Raw genomic sequence first — 17,728 nt, 5'->3', positions numbered from 1 at the left:
TGGTTCGGAGTCTTCGCATTTATTCTACGTCTGATCCCCAGTTTTTGACTTACCCGTAGTTTATTAAATACAAAAAAATCCCATATTTTATATATTGCAAGCAGTATACACATCGTATTCTCCTCATGGGCGACCTTCGTCATGTCAGGTTCTGTTTACAATGCATGAATTCTTAGAAGAATGTTCCAATAAGTTTATGCTCATCCTTGGACGTTCCTCCACCAAGATATACACAGAAGCTGTTTTCATATCCACAGTTAATGACAACATAACGTCAGGTATTCATATTTCACCTTAGACCACCCTGTAACCAACCCTTTACTACTGAGGTTCTCAATTTTTTTTCACCCATCTCATTCGCAAGAAGCACTGTCCTTTAGTCAATTGTGCACATTGTGGCACTCCGGTGATAAAGAGGCGGAGCTTAGCGAACTTCACTCGATGGCGCCATCTAGCGGAGAAGCGCGAGTGAAGCACGGCGTTTGAAATCGCGGCCACAGACCGAATAAATAGTGGTCGGGTAAAGATCGGTTATGTGGACGGTGCCGATGGGCGAATTGAGTGCCGATATTAATATCACGCTATCGCTGGATACTACCATAACTTTTTCAAGCAAACTTCTACAACAACAACTGAAGTGATGGTGCTGCTTCTGATGACCAATTGACGCTTGGACGAAGGAAAAGTAATTGAAAAAAAAAAATAGAAACTTCTAATTTTCATCAGTGCCCCTCATTGGATATATCGAGAATACTTACTTACCCGCAGACGTGTTTGAATCGAGTGACATTTGCTTTGCACTTTCTGTGTCCTGCCTTATTTGTGTTGTTCTACTGCCGTGCGCGATCGGACCACGTATTTAGATTTGTTCCTACTGCTATAAATCGAAATTATTCATTGGTGCTTTGCTGTTATCTGTTAACTATATTCGTTGTGCTCTCCAAGGAGTACGTGATCAGCTTAGTTCTTCCTGAACGTCGCCACCGGCAACACGGGTAAGTTCAATAATGTAGGAACAACGGGTGAAACAACTTGTCTTACGATGGTGGCACCTGTAAGTTGATACTGAACAAAGCCCGCCATGTGCGTCAAAGTGTACATAAGGGATAATAAGCGGGCATATATTGTTGGCGGAAACCAACGTTCCATTTGACTTTTTTTTTGCTAGAAGTGTATGTAGGTCTTTGCGGGCAGCTTCTAAAAACAATTTTCACTTCCGTTGCATCACAAACAGCTTGTAAACATTATTGTGCGCAAACAATATTGATCACTGAGAAATTCCATTGAAGTTTAAGATCACTAAAGCAAAGTAGTGCGCGCTCGCGAGCTTTTTCCTGTCTTGTAACAGTCACGCAATGATGCACTGTAAGTACCGCTATAGAAGTGAATGCTTTCTCTATTTCCATCTTTAAGTACAGAGATGATATGAGCCTTACGATGGCACTACTTGCTGGGAATCTACGTTATAGTATTATGGCTAGGGTAACGACAGATGAGCCCAAAGAGCTCTAACGAAGATCCCAACAAAAAATGACTGAATAGTCAGATTATTATATTGTCGCCGTTGTTGTTAGTATTCCAAAAAAAAACCGTCGAAATAGTGATAATAGTAGAACTGCATACCTTAACGGCCTTATCAGTTCTTGTTCTGTCTGTCGTCGACTGGATTTGGCAAAAACTGCGGCGATGGATCAGGAAGGTAAAAAATTGATTGCTTTTAAAACAAATGATGCGCAGGGGTGACTTTACCCCCCCCCCCCCAGCGTGCGGTTACTACAACCAGGGTTTTTATTTTTACACTGCAAGAAGTAAGGAATGCATTATAGTACATAGAGCGGACGGATAATCTAAGCGAAGTGATTTCAGTTTTACGTCTTCTATCCTTAAGCATTACTTTAAATGACGGGCTCTCTACGCGTGCTTTCGAACCTAAATGTTTTTACTTATTTCCGAGTCTAGTAAGCAAACATGAGATCGGTTGTCGAAGATAGTTACGTAAGTTTGTAAATTAAGGCCTCTCAAGAGCTTGTCTTGCAAAATGAAACCTAGGCATTTTGATGACGGTGATTAAAAAACAATTAGATTAGAAAGCAGGTCGCCTTTTCGCAACTTCTTGCATACAAAACAGAAATAATTACAATGCCGTACGCAATACAAAATGAAGGTGCCATGGCTCCGGTTCTGGCGTTTTCATCGTTTTCTTTAGCAAGCCCAGTCATAAAAAGGGTTTATACCCGCAGCTGTGAATTCGAGAACACGTAAATAAAAGTGGCAATAGCTGTTCGTACAGAGATTTTTACGATCTGTCTCTGGCAGTATCAATAGTCAATGCACCTGTTCTTGTTTAGTTTGCGAGGATTACCGTTTCCTCAAAGATGGTTCCTCTAAAAATGCTGACAGTGTCGATGATGCTGCTCTGAACGTAAGCTTAAATTTCACTTAAGATTTCTAATTCTATGAAAACATGTAAGTGCACTATTAATTGTTTCGAAAATTTGTGCCAGGAGTCGAAGCTGTACCTAAGTGCCAACAGCACTCTTGCGGTTGATTATTCGGCTCGAGCAGTGCGAAACACCATTGAAACCGCTAGTAACAACAAGAAGCTTTTGTTGATCTTGACGTTAAAAGTTGTCTGCACCCACAAGATAATACAGTTCGATTTTGAGATACATTGGCGAGCTAACTGTATGCCATGTGGGAGTTTTCGTAGCAGATCGGTTGAAACCTTCGTATTGCACCACGACGAAGTGCCACAAATGCATTTGGCAGTACAGATAAGGAAGGCGTTAAAGGAAGCTTTCTACTTTTCGGTCGAGTAAGTTCGTTCTGTGTGATTAAGGACAATACTGCTACTACAAGTGGACTAAGTAACGGTCGTCTCGCAAACCCGGCATTCGTTACGCGTCTTCTGTAAACAGATTAGCTATCAAACAGGTTAACTGGACTTCTAGAAGTTGATCAGGAAAAAGATTATGTTGGATATAGTGCTAATCTCACGAATAAACCATCTGGCAGAAAGAAGTCAATTTTGGAATTGTTTTGGCATAGCTTCGAATGGTTGTCGCTGGCAGCCTCAGATGAGCCTTTCAGCTCTTCCGTTGATCTCAGGCAAACGTCAGACGGTCTCAGTTCAATGTTAAACAAACTTGATTAGGTGTTGATCAGTTCTTTAAACTCTGACTCTGTCGGCAGAAGGCATGGGGGCCTCCGTCGCCCCAAACTATAGCAGCAAAGCCCTCAACAATATTAGTGTTAGAAAGGGGAATAGATCGATCCTATGCTTGTTTCAGCACAGATCAGATATGGAAGTTTTTGATTATCGAGGGTTTTGATGATTTTCTGATCTGGAATTTAAAAAGCGTGCACCCTTATTTGTTTCGCTAAAAAAACGTTCTTTAAAAGTTACTCCAGTCATAATTTAGTTTTTCGAAAATCTGGCGGTATCAACACCAGATAAGGGTACCCGGCTTCTCTAGGGCAGGCTAAGGCAACGCAGGCTAGAGTCAGGTCACCCGGTTTGTCGATGTATTCTATACAGTAAGATTAACAACCTTCAGGCCTTGTTGACTGATCTACTCCGATGATGGTGCTGATGACGATTGTGCCTAGATTGGCTCGAGTGGTAGCACTAACTGGAGTTCAGGTTGTTGTTTGAGAGTCTGCCACTGCTGCTAACTCTCGTTGTTCGCTTGGCAGTTCCGATTTTCCTCCAGCTATTACCGCTGTCTTCATAGTTAGCGCTGCTGTCGAGGTAGAGAGGTACGTATCTGCATATGTACATGGTGATTGGCATCGGTGATCCGATACAGAGTGCTAACGGCACAGCAAGCATATAGACGAAAGCCTCGGAGTTAAAGGGAAATGTTGTTTGTTGACGGAATATGAGGGGCGTTTCCAGCACATGATCCGTCCAGGCGCCACAGTCCCACGTGTGCAGCTACTGCCAGCCAGCCGCTGCCTGACACAAGACTGCTGCCGTGGATGCGCGTTCCCTCATAGACCCACATACACGCACATGTTCAGTCGCTCGACACAAACTTGGCTGGCAATGGTGCTTAGGATCTCGAAAACCAACTCAGCAGCACGCTTGGACTCGAATCGTTTTTACTCGAGCACAGGGCTTCGAACACTACATGGGACTTCCTTGTAGTGCCCTAGGGAGGTCCCAGCAAGTCAACATTCACCTAGGGCCGTGCAACAATAATAGGAACTGGTAGTGTGAAAACAAGCAAAAGGCAAACAGCCATGAGGCAGCAGTTGAACCATTAGAACATATATGCCATATATGGAAAGATGAGTAGATGGACCGATAGGTCGTCAGTCCCGTGCTAGAAGACAGTTTTGGTGGGACTGCTGCCGCTCTCTATCGCTGTTGTTGTTGATATTGCTGCCGCTGCTCGTTGGCATTCATTCAGCCTAATCTGTATGACTATTTGCAGGTCTTTATTTCGGTCTTGGGACCGGTCGAGCCGTCCGCTTTTATGACTTGTTCATGACAGCCCGACGTTAAGACTATAGTCGTTGTTTTACTGCTGCTAGAAACGCACAGCTGCCAAGAGCCATGCTCGCAGTGGACCGCACTGTTTTTCGGTTCCTAGAGGCAATGAATGAAGAACTTTGTAGACACAATGTAGCCTCCGTGGCTTTTGGTGTGAGACGGCTACGCTTGGCTGTTTACATTCGGAAATAACGATCGCCTCAAGACCGGGCTTAGAGGCAACAAAGTCAAAAATGGAAGACAGGAAAACAATGAACCTATCTATGATTTGCCAGTCTTGATTGTGCCGCATAGCAGATTGACAAGCGCAACTGTCAATAGCTGAAACTGTTGCAGTGATTAGACAGTATTGAAACAAATAAGCAGAAACGCAGGCTGCAACAGTAGGACACAGAGAGTAGGCCCGCACGCAATCATGAACAGTCCATATTTCGGGCGTCCATAGGGAGAATATTTCGCATAGTCATGCTGGCAAGGAAGTGCCTTGCTTGTATCGAAAATATTACCGTACCTAAACATAGAATTTTCTGTGCATCAGGACTAAAGCCGCAAAAGACGTTTTTGTTAACTACGGATAACTCGTTGTAAGTAACAAAGATTTCACTAGCGTTGATCAATTTGGAAAGTGGATTTTATAGACAAGGCTGCGTAGGCTAGGCGCGTGAGAGAAAATCCTGTCACGCTTTTTGTTAAGGGAAAATCATTAGTTGGCAGCGTTGACGGAGGCAACACGATAGCTTTCCGGTAGCTGCCCCATTATGTTCCTGTCATTCGGAATAATAAAGCTGAAGCAAGCGTTCATTCCCGTACGGCAAAATTTACTAATCGCTTCAGAAATTGATTCAGGTCAGGTGACATAAACAAAGAGGAATGGAGAAAACGCAAAAGCAAGGGACCACGTCTTACCGTAAAACGCAGCTTCAATCACAAGCGTCGTAAAAAGGAAAAACGAGCTTTTGCTGAGCTGTTGAGAGGCCGTCAAATTAATAGATGGTTTGTCACTAAAGGGTATTTTAAACGAACGAATTGGTAAGCTAAATACAAATTTATGTTAGCCAGAACTAGGAATATTATAAAATGGCGCCTGTTTCCATCGGAGTGTTTGTGTCATCTGTTTGGTATATTATGGGAAAATATTGAGAACTTTTGCCTATTCATAATACTACATATACCTACATATTCATAATAAATTACAAACATAAGAGGCTACTACGAGGCAATATTGGCTACTCAAAAAAATGTAGTTTTTTTTCGATTAGAGTGAGTAACACCGTTGGTATGACACACAATAATGCTGTTTGATGCGTCAAACTTATTACCATAACTTTTTACACTGCTTCTACACATTTTGAATATTGACCTCAAAATAAATTGGCAATAGTATGGCGGTACTACGGAACTATTTAATTAGTAATAATATTAATTATATTTAATAATATTAATTAATTTAGGTTTCTAAGCGGTTTGTAGGTTGTGGATATGGTAAACAATGTATCATACATATTTGAATCATTTTCATTATTAATATTATTGTTACGCAACTCATTGTTACTAGTAGACCCAGTACCGAAGAAGTGCGACAAGCCTATTGGCCAAAATCGTGCCATGATAATAGGCACTCATCATCATACTTATTAATTCACAGTCATTGTCTGATATCCGATGGGTCCCTAGTAACTAAGGCTACACATCATTTATGTGTGATCATCCACATTGGGGTAACTTTGCCACTGTCACATTCTGTACCCCACCCTTATTGCACTCGGTTTGCGTAAACGCTGACGTTGCCAAGTCCGTCGATCCCGCGCCCGCCTGGGATAAAATAGTGCCTCTGAATTCTACCAGCATTCTAGCGTTATTGCATCCAATGCATCAAGTTGGGCGACCATAATCAATTCTGTGTTGCCTCATTACATGGCCCAGCTCTATCTATTGTAACCGCTCCGTTATTTTAGCCTTTCTGTAGCCCCTTAGCTCTCAAGAAAGCTGCATTTGTACTATCAAGCAAAGTCGTACATGCAAGAATAAGTGTATCTGGCTCTCGACAGAGAACGACGTTGCGAATGCTTCCGGAGCGTCAGTTGCGCCATTAACAGTAGCTAGCGGCATTATTCGTTGGCGCACTCTCCTGTACAGAGTACACTACTGCTTTTGGCTTTCTGGGGTGCTCCCATAGGCGTAAGGCCTGGTATGCTTAAACTGGGGGCGACCAATGAGTCATCAGTGCTGTCACTCATGAGTCTTTATCCCGCACTTTCCCTATTCGGCTTCCCTTGTTGGCTCCAGACCCTGTCTTTCGACGAGCATACTCACAACGCCCTGCTGGCAAATATTGGCACGGGCCCAGCATCAGTATTGCGGGCTCAGCCGACTCCTGCACCGATGTTGGAGAACCCCTATGCGTTGTTGCGAGATTCCCCCTTCAAGGGAAGACATCGCTCAACTCAACAACGAACCTGAGTTATTCAGGACAAGGATCATACGAGATACCCTCGCGAATGAATACATCGAGAGATATAAAACAGTTCTGCTAATGGCTGAGAGACGAACTAGCGAACCGCAAGGCTTGAGTATTATAGGAAATAGGAGCCATTGCTGCATCGTGCTGTGACGATAACCGAAAATTCTTTATCGTTGAAGGGTGAAGGAGCTTTGGGGTGGTATATCGGGGGTGGAAAAAGAATAAAGGTGATGAATTGTCACGAATTTCAATGTTGTCCTGCGGTGCTATGCGTTTCTATAGCAGACTACCTTCAGAGGACGATGGATGAAATGTTGAGACAAGAAGGGGTGCTTATATCTTTGAAACAGCAGCATTCGTTAGAAATGACATTATTCAGTGGCATAACGATATCTGGGTGCAAGTAATTATTTACTGGAATAAAAAGTCTGGTTGGACCAGAGGGTCGAGTAGTGCACCTCCTTGTTAATGTTTAAAGCTTTTTTTAGATCTTTTACAGAAACAGTGAAAAGAGCTACTGGCAATTATTTACTAATAGTGCATACATTGTAAAGTCGTATGTATCGCATAAATGCAGGTGCTCAATAAGTATAATGGATGGTTGCTCGCTATGCAGATATAGTAAAAATGAGCTTTGAAATGTGAATTGAAATGATCAGTGTTTTTTCGTATGTTAGTCGAGCCCCGTTGTATGTAAGAGATCTATACTTCTAGCAAATGTGTAACTGATGTAAGATTAAATGTGGATCTCTACGGTCGTAATAACAGTGCCTGAATCGATGCTAAAGAGACCACAGGTTATACCGAATGGCTGACTATTTTTGGAAAATTTTCGTTTAGAAATCAATTTCAGGGTTGAGATGCAGCATACTGAAAGGTTTTGTGTGCTATGTATGTTATCTATGGCACAACACAGTACACGCAAATTCGTACTGCCCTAATTTAATCTATTTTAGACGCAGCGAAGGTTCAGCAACGAAAACCATAAAGCTATGGTAAACGACTATTTCCGTTCGACCACGATACTAAACAGTATCGTTTGCAAGCTTTCTGGTGAATCACAGTCTACCCTAAGACCCACCTCTTTTCTATAGTAGCTCAATTATACTTCTTTTTGCGGAAAACAATGCTTGTATTAGAACCTAATTCCTTTTAAACACACCTGAATGAATGAATACATTTTATTCTGCGTCTGAGAGCTCAGTTATTAGCTAGTAGTATTTAATTTCTTATGATTAGAAAGACATGTTTCAATGATTATAGACGGCTCGAAATAAAAATTTTACAAAATAGTTTTTGTACCTGAATATTAAGCTTCATTTGTGAGAAAGTAACTATTTACGGAATGCCCGCATATGCACAGGTAAACTGTAAAAAGAGCCCTGGAAAAACGTGTGTGAAGTAAAATTGAACTAATCTATAACGTGGCAGTGGAATATGATATAACATCTATAGGAAATAACCAAAACAGTTACGAAATTAATTAAATACCTTTAACTACTTATTCTGGTTTTTCTGATGGTGGCAGAAAATGATTAAGAAGGGACGATAGGCTTTGAATGGACATGGCCTCTCTACTTAATAGGCTTAAGACATACACAGCGGTAGACCATTATCTCCTGCGTTTCATACAGAAGACTGGCGACACTGGCAGTACTGCTCCCAAGAGGACTGGGGTGGCAGATAGCATAACCCGGAAAACTCTGCCGAATAATATCGGCATCCCTCCGCATCACTAGCTAGTTTTCTAAGTGGGCACCCTATGACCTAGTTATGCGTTTTTCGAGGGGCACACGGTCTCCTTAAGAAGGTGATAGACATAGTGGCTCATCGTAAAGCACAACAGAAGTACTGTAGAGTGTCGAGAAGACGACCTCTTTGGAATAATAATTATGTTTACAATTTATCAAACCGAATATGCATGATGACAACATGGGGCTACTAATCCTATATAAAGTTAAGATTCTTATTGGGACGATTACTAATTTGTATCATTTATGTAAACCGTAAACAATAAATAAATGTAAATTGAATCTGTTTTATCGAAGAAGAACTTCGGCGACCTTACCGGTTTTAGGCTAATTCCAATATCTATTGCAGTGGCCTTACGGTTTTTTGCTATTACTCTTTAGCCTGCTTGCTTAACTGAAAATTCTTATGATTAACTACTCGACACCGGAATCGAACCTATTTAAGCTCACTGAAAAAAATCTCTAGGTCTAGTGCTGGTCTAATCTAGTTTATAGTGACGCACAATATCGGTAATAAGCTCGAACCCGTTTATTTGTGGTCACTGCCAGTCGTTATAGTTTAACCTAACCCGACAGATTTAAAATTTTGTTGCTCTTCCTGAATTTCTTGTAGCCTACACTAATCCGCCTATTAAGCTCTGTAGGCCGTAGATAGCTAATATTATCGTGAGTTGATCAAAAGCCAAAATGTACAACCTTACTGCATATACTTCGTTTTTGAGCAAAAAGGCAAAAACATTAAAACTTTCGACAAGCTTTATCCCCCCCCTCCTCCCTTTAGAATGCTAAAAAGGACTTAAACTAATTACTAATAGTATCTGTGACTAAATTTTCGTGAATTAATACTTATCCTCCCCCCACTAGTGTTCTATTTGCGATTGATGCTAACTAGCAGCAGGCTTGAAAAAATTGGAAAAAACCTGTGTTAAAGTAATTCCGGCTTTATTATCAGGCGGTGGGCTACAGATACCTTTGTGATTTATCAACACGAAATAGCGTTAGTTATTTATCTAAATTTGTTGTTACGGTTTCTGCCGCTAAAATTATTGACGACGAAACTTTCACACAGCTATCATACCTATTGATTGCATAGGGAGGAAAACTAGGTAACTTCTTCTTTAGGGCCTTTATTCACTCATTTGAGAACGCGTTTCCGTCACGGACAGATGCTGCGTCTACTGGATGTCGCGCGAATGAGGAAGATCGTTGAAGATTAGTTGTAAGCACCTACCATTCACCCGTTAGCCAGTCTTTCTCTATTGTAAAAGGGCCTAGCTTTTGTTACTGGAGCTGAGGTCATCAACGAAGCGTTCATTCAAGGTTTTCTTGGCAATCATCGGCAATCAAGCTGCTTGTGGCGGGCCGCAGTTCTCTGATCAGATCGCAGAACTTCGCTGTTGCGTGTAATGGAAGAATAAAAGAAGATTCATTTCCTCGCGATAAACGGGACTTATTTCCAAATACCCCCAATTCAATGTTTTAGCTTTACTCTCAAGCACATTGTGGAGCAATACGATTCGTTGGAAATGTCATATCACGCGAAAGTTCATGCTTTAAATACGCTTCCAGATAACAGAACAGTCTGTCTGGCACATCTGTATCAACCGCTGCCTTTGCTGCTATAACGGCCTTAATTGCTATTCTCCTCCATGCTAGCCGATGATAAGTGACGAACAATGTGCTGCATTAAGGATCTATATATGGAATAGGATAGCAGCATTCCGTGAGGTATTGATGCGCTCTGCGGCCGCAAGAGGTGACCATAATACAAGAGTCGTGAGTAGCTTCTACTAGTGCAGACTGATCCCTGTGTGGTGGCATCGGCCGTCAGCAGTTGACGTCGGCCAGTCTCACAGTAGTCCTGTCGTTGCATTGCGGCCCACAACACGTCGCAGTTTATATAGTAAGATAATGTTACACTACCTTCTCTCGAATTAAAGAGGTGCCTAAAAGTAAGAACAAAAATTAGCGTGACCTGATTTGCTGCCCCATTTATCATGCTGCAGTTTGTGTTCTGCGTAAAGGAAATCTTGCGATGGGAAATAATCCACCCGTGTAATATTATTCGTTGTCCGGACTGATTTGGCGCAAAGATGCATTTGTTGTCCCGATTGAACAATTGTGAGGTGCGATGGACCAATGGGACTACACAGTCTTGCAGCTAGGTCTGATATTGATTAATCTGCACCATGCCCACCTTGTCAATACAATGAATTGTGAATATATGACAATAAAACTTGACTCCAGCGGTTATTTAAACACGAATATGTTGTTTATATCAAACATATACTAACATACTTCATAATGCTATTACGATACTTAATGTGGTAGTGCTCCCGAAAACAAGAAGTAGAGAGAAGAAACATATGCAGGTAACCGAAATTTAAAATTCAAACAGTAGAAGTTTATTCTTAAAATTTAAAAAATTCTTTCCTTCGGCGGTCCGTCAGTTGAACTAGCTATCTTCTCTTTCACATATGGCATTTGGCCTGTCTTCATATAATGATGTATATATTTACATATGTATACTCACAATGTAGCACAAGCCAGAAAAATATTAGTAGCGGCCATATCTAGACAGACACGCGCGCAGTCACTTTTGCCAACATTTACACAGGTTTACGCGGACAAGCGATATTCCTTGATTTGTTTTAATTGTTCTAGTTTCCGTCGTTAGCAACATACTGGTAACTTTAAATATAGGATAATAATATTAAGTAGATATCGGTGAAATCTGTCGAATGTTACTATTATTGCAAGGCCGTCGACAGAGCGACTGCCCCCCAGAATAATTCTTCAGGCATATGCATTTCAACAATACCGTTATTTTGTTTGCCCGCCAGCTGATAATGCACCGATAACAGGACGTGGATGGCTGTTTTTTGGCTTCACTTATTTTCATGTAGAGTCTCTTAGAGGTCTTGGTGTTCGCATGGGTAAGGTATTGGCGATTGATAATGGTGTACGTCGCTACCATTTCGTTGCCGTCATGTTGTTAGAATGGCTGTATAATTCGACATTCACCATTTCGGTATGAACTACAGATAACAATACTAAACTACTAGGAGAGGTCAGGCTTTGTCGACCTCAGCAGCTGAACGTTATGAGCCACAGACTTCCTAACTGCCTCTTGCAGGAGTGTTTCCTTGTCTTCGGCGAGTTCCTTACCACCGAACCTGTTGCCGCTGCTGCCATGCCCCTTGGGTTTATTAACAACGGGGTTTTGCGAGTAGAGATACGTCGCTATAGACACAACCGTGATGGCCATAATCGTCGGTATTTCTATTGGTATTGAAAAGATGATCCAACAGAGTACCGCTGTAATCGAGAGGTCCAATGCGCCGGCGAACGTCTTCAAGATCGAGTTGAGGCTTCGTAGGAATACCGACACGATTATGCCACAAACTGATCCGTTAACCATAACTGCTATGATCAAAGGCTGACTAAAGATATTAGCTAGCATGGTTGCATTTGCTAATTCATCTGTTTGACCATGTAAGATGAGAAACGCCAGATTGCATACGATCGAATCGATATACATGAATATATTGTGCACCATGATATGGAGGTCGGCACCCGTATCCTTAAGCAGAAACTCGTTGTACACGCCCGCAAGACACGAACACAGCATTTGAAACAGAAGAAGCAGTATGCTCCACGAAAAAAATGCTGACAGTATACCGCCGTTGTATGTCGGTTCCGAATGGTGACCGTGGCTAATTCCAGCGCTACTGCTCCCGCTCCCGGAAGCGTCCGCGCTCGCAGCAAACTCTGGCGTACGCACGCTAAATTGTTTTATTACACACCCAATGGTGAGCAGGCACAACGAGAACCACTGCTGGCCGGACAAGCGCCGTTTAAACAGAATCTGGAACACTAAACCGGTGATGACGACACGAAACTGCATAAGCAGATTGTACGTCGTCGGATCGAATGTCTGCAAGTTACGGAAGGCCAAATTGTTGTAGAAACAGTAAAGGAGCGCTGGCACAAAGTACAGCAACAAGACCCGTCGATACTCAAAGATCTCGCTTACGAGCGTCGAAAAATTGTGATCTTTGAGATAGAGAGCGGTTGATAGTATTAGTTTGAGCAGTTCCGTCAGCATAACGACACATGTGACATTGTACGAATAGAAATTGTTTGTTTGAGATGCCTTCACAAGAATTGACTGGGCGATGAAAAACACGATATAACTAACAAATATTAGGGCTGACAATCGAGTGGGGAAAAACTCCCCTAGGAACTTCTTGTCCATTGACATCTTGACTAGAAGAGTAGGCACGTGCTATGTTGAATCAACGGTTGTCATCCGGGTTGACGTTCCCAGAAAGACCAGCAGCGGTGCCGACAGTAATGGGAGTTGATTCAATATCTACCGAAAATTGCGAACATCCGACGGCTTCAGATAGGTTTCCGTAGAGTGTGTTGTTGTCGTTGTTGTAATTTGCGCTTTTATCGTTTTGTTGGCAACGACCGTTTGTACTCTCCTGAGCAAACGGACCGCGCCGCTTAAAATTCGAAGAGCCGCTGGATAGCGGAAGTGGCGGTGAGCGACGCGCACTCCATAAGCGCCTGTAGATAGATGGGTGCGTGTATTATGTCGATATGGCTCGTGTCAGACGCCAGTGGTGTACAAGATCGTAGTTTACACTGGAGCCGTTATAGCAACAAAGGTATAAACTGTATAAACAGTAACTGTTTAGTAGCGGTTATGAAAATACACCGCGGCCGTATGAAGAAGAGTGCAATAGTTAACAATACTCGATACTAGAAACAGCAAAGAGAGCCATTGTAAAAAAGAACGGCATGCTAACCAGGTAGTACGCATTCTCATGACGTTTTATTGTCAATCGTCGTCGATGATCAACCAACTGCCTGCTTCGTAATGGGAACAGAAGACGATGGTCGGAATCACTGTAGCACTGTTGTCGTTTGTCCAGCACTGGCCTCGACCGCCACGTCCACGTTGCTAAGCAGCACGAGCTGACAAGAGTCGTCTAACGTCACAGTTGCCACTAGTACAATAGGTAGCACTACTACACGAACTACTACTAGCACGAACAGAAGTGATTCTAGTTATAATAGCAGCTCTCCTACCACCTAGGAGTCCCATCATTTGACTTCCCATTTATATACATATGTGTTAATATATCGATATTCAAGCCTTTCCGTCTCAGTCCATTGATTGTCGGTACCACATTACTGTTTTTATAGTGGCGTCTTTACTCACAACACTTAATCCGAGTATGACAGTTGCATCACACAAACGCTTACATCCTGACACACGAAAACGAATCTACGAGCTATTCTTTTAATGGTGTTGATGGAGTGCAGAACACACAATAAAAATGTGCCGTAATTACTTTTCTTATTTATATAGCAGTAGCACTACGCCGATGAAAGACAACATACAGTGGCGATTGATTCGTCGCAAAACATTCGACAAAGCCTCAAAAGTTACAGACAAGCCGTGGTTTTTGTCAACTATTTAGCCTCACCGCCACAACTACCATCGTCAGCTCTCGCTGTTTACTCGCAGATTGTTCTGCTACTGTCGATATGGCGAATGCCACTTGGCGCGTTGCCATGGCAACGCCAACGAGCTGCCCTCTCTGCTGGCCTCTAGGGAGAAGGGCGAAACTCGACTGCTTTGAACGGATGGCGGGAATCCGCCAACGCATCGTGCAAGCATTTTCGATCCTGACTGGAGCGAAGCTAGCGCCGAACGGTAAAAGTAATACTGAGGTTCGGGTGCGTTTGCGCGACACCAGCTCATTGGATGAGAACAGATTTGGCTGAGAGGTGACACCAAAAATAAGGGCCGGGCCAGGGTTAGTTGTTGATGATCATGTACTTGTTCGGTAGATCCCCTTGCTACAAGTCGTTGATGTAACTTAGTTTTTATTGTTCTGAGAGAAACTTGAGAATCATTATACAGTAAAATATCGTGATAGATTCATCAAAGTCATGTGGCACAGTCATATATAAAAGGGTTTACATTGCGCACCTTACGCGATCGGTCAGATTTTATGACAGAAAGCAGTATTTCGTGGAGACAATCACATAAGCGAAAACACAATAGCTATGCAAATCCGATAGATCATGTATCGCCTACTTGACTTTTGATAAGGCTTAACTTATTTCTAAAACCATGAAAGAACTTCAAAATCACGATTTTCATGACCATCACCACCGGCGCCACCAATTTAGTGTATGCCATATATTACAAGTTAGATTTCATTTTATGATTCGATTTGTATACATCGACAAGTTCATTTATTAAAAGTTTACATGGTAATTTCATTTGCTGTACTTTTGTGACACGAAGTTGTTGAATACGTTCTCTTCTCATGTATTTATTATTGTTGTTGTTTCTTATCCTACTCAGCTGTGGGATTCACCTAAGGTACAAGCTTGTCTGAAGGGGAAGAAACAGTCGACGATGATGATGAAGATAATTTATCACAGAATAGCATTGGTGCTGCTTTCTCGCGGCTCTAGGAGCTGTTTTTTTAATGGGGCAGATTTTTTTACCTAGAAATATCCTTTCTCCCCATCTCTCGGCACGAGCGCCTGCACGAGATACCATCGATGCTTAGGTACCATACATAACATACACGCTAGTGGGCACACCGAAGCGAATACCAGGTATCTCGCAGCGCTATAATCAAGCGAGTGCTGTTGCTCTTTTGGAAGCGGTTTCAAATGAAGGCCCGTAGAGCGACTTCTCATTTGCTGGCTGCAATAAAACCACCAGCCATTTACTCCTCGAATAATATCAATATCCATTAGACTGTTCCGTTAAATGGTAGGCGCCGCTTACGTATGCTTGCCACGATCACACTTGACGAACGATCCTTATTTCGATATATGTATATGTATATATATATATATATATATATATATATATATTTGCACGACTATATAAGCCGATTAACAGATAAGTAAAATAAGGAAATTATTTTTTGAAGCTCTTTGACGGCGTCCACCAAACGTAATTGCGAATGTTTACTGATGTAGTATCACTGTCTCCAGAATTAAGACAGGTATCTCTTTTAGGAACATATATATCTGTATCTTAGTTACGAATTCAAATAAGACAAAGCACCTAGGCGTTGCGTTAATGCAAGTTTTTTTACTGTTTATTAAGAACAAGATCCCTCTCCTCAATAGGAGTCATCGTTACAAGTTAGCCCTCCTTAGACCGTCTACATATTACATAATTTACCAATAGACGAAAATTCATTTCCAACGTTAATGCAGTACAGAAAAAGCAGAAAATTGTTTATCGTTCAATTGTTATGTGCTGTGTATGTGTGTGTGTGTGTGTTTCTGTCTCCAGTAACCTCGTGGGTATTCACAGCTTCGCAAGTATTGTCGCAGTTGAGGCTACCGCTCTTCTTTCACGTATAATATAAATTTCCGTGGTAACACCATCATCTATAGCATCGTGTCGTTTTTTTGTGGCTTGATATCGAAGAATATAGGCGAGTTAATATTGCTGCAGTTATCGTCAACATATTGTGATTGCCGATGTTACAATTAACCGGAAAAAGAAGACAGTTATGACCACTGCTGGTGTCACCGCTGATGTAACCGAAGTGAAGATGCGCTATTTGACATCTTCTTTCGTTTAGCGTCGGTCTACACGCAGCTCTTCGTGCATAATTCGTTCGTTTGCCAAAAACAGATTCGTCTATGCTGACCTTTAAGTGAAGAAAGGATTCATCACTGAGGTCCATCGACGTCCTCCTCGTCGTCGTGATCAGTATTAGCCAATCGAATATGAACGATAATTTAAAGGCCACCACAAACTGCATACAGGCAGCCAGGAAGACATTTAGATTGGCAGCCTTCATTGGTGCTATTGAAATGCGGGCTCCTCAATAACGTGAACTTCACTTCCATACATATGTATAATAACGGATGGCTCTGCTGCCATATGATGCTAACATATTATTATGACTATAATTCCTACGATGACGATGATGAAGATTACGAATGAACGATGGACCGAACGACTGACTCAATGATTGTAACGTCCGAAGGAAAAAGATACGCGCCAGCGAAGAGAATTCGTAGCTTTGGAACTGTGTACGGCGACGTTGTTACCCTAGCTAAAATTTACGTGGTGACTGACATATGGTGGTATTGACTTGGACGAATAAGAATAGAAGCATAAGCTGACAGGCAGCACCGAAATAAAAAAATTGGTTTGATTTTTGAAGGGTATGGTGATATGTGGCTCATACATCATTTTCTTGCCATTATCATAATAATAATTATTAGACGTAAGGTAGTTAATGTGACCCAATGATAATTGTCGTATAGCAGTGAATAATGATGATACAAGTCGATTCGGAATGAAGAACTTCAGAAAATTGAACCGTTACTGTATCAGCGTTACAATCGAATGGTTAGAGTGCTAATGCAGTAATGAAAACGTTTGAAGATTATAGCATGGTTGTGATGATGGTGTGTGTCTTCGCTTGCCGGTAAATCTGCAATGTAATTGCAGATACAAGCAGGATGCCGCAATGTTATCGATCGGATAGAAAGAGAAAGAGTACAGAGCTGTGATGATCATTATTGTCATCATTGAAAAGAATGACGGCTTCAGGTGTCTCGTAACATCACCCCTCGTCATCGTCATCATCATCATGTATATGGTTATAGAACCACATACATAACGGCTTTCGAATCACGTTGATGGTACCACGAGCACCAGGAAGGATAAAATCGCAGAAAAAAGCGTCTACAGCTTCGTGATAGCATAAAAACGCGATTAGATTGCCGTAGAAAAACGCAGGGTTTCTAAATCGGTTACTTAACCGGAGGAGACCTAAACACCAGTGATAGTATGGCTATCACATTTAGAAGAAGCCGCCAATGTGAGCCGTCGTTAGATCCATCAACTCGACAATTGAGGACGACATCTTGCGAAATTTTCAATTGATATCCGAATTTTATTATAGCAAATTTGAAAAATAAACAGTAAAACGTTTAAAAGTCGAA

General features: G+C 41.9%; 1 protein-coding gene and 1 long non-coding RNA gene across 2 annotated transcripts; one reads left to right on the top strand and one right to left on the bottom strand.

Annotated features, from left to right (window-relative positions):
- Positions 1 to 94: 94 nt before the first annotated feature.
- Positions 95 to 17,728, top strand: LOC111263866 (uncharacterized). Its single transcript, XR_002682515.2, has 2 exons — positions 95 to 1,365; positions 16,056 to 17,728. It is a non-coding gene; the product is annotated as an uncharacterized LOC111263866 (long non-coding RNA).
- On the bottom strand, positions 9,636 to 13,521 carry senju (UDP-galactose transporter senju). The gene has a single exon (XM_022838014.1). The coding sequence runs from the start codon at positions 12,972 to 12,974 to the stop codon at positions 11,772 to 11,774; it is 1,203 nt and encodes a 400-aa protein (XP_022693749.1). The 5' UTR covers positions 12,975 to 13,521; the 3' UTR covers positions 9,636 to 11,771.

This window comes from Varroa jacobsoni, unplaced genomic scaffold (assembly GCF_002532875.2).
Source record: "Varroa jacobsoni isolate VJ856 unplaced genomic scaffold, vjacob_1.0 scaffold_9, whole genome shotgun sequence".
Classification (NCBI taxonomy): domain Eukaryota; kingdom Metazoa; phylum Arthropoda; class Arachnida; order Mesostigmata; family Varroidae; genus Varroa; species Varroa jacobsoni.
This window is presented reverse-complemented; position numbering and strand designations above follow the sequence as displayed.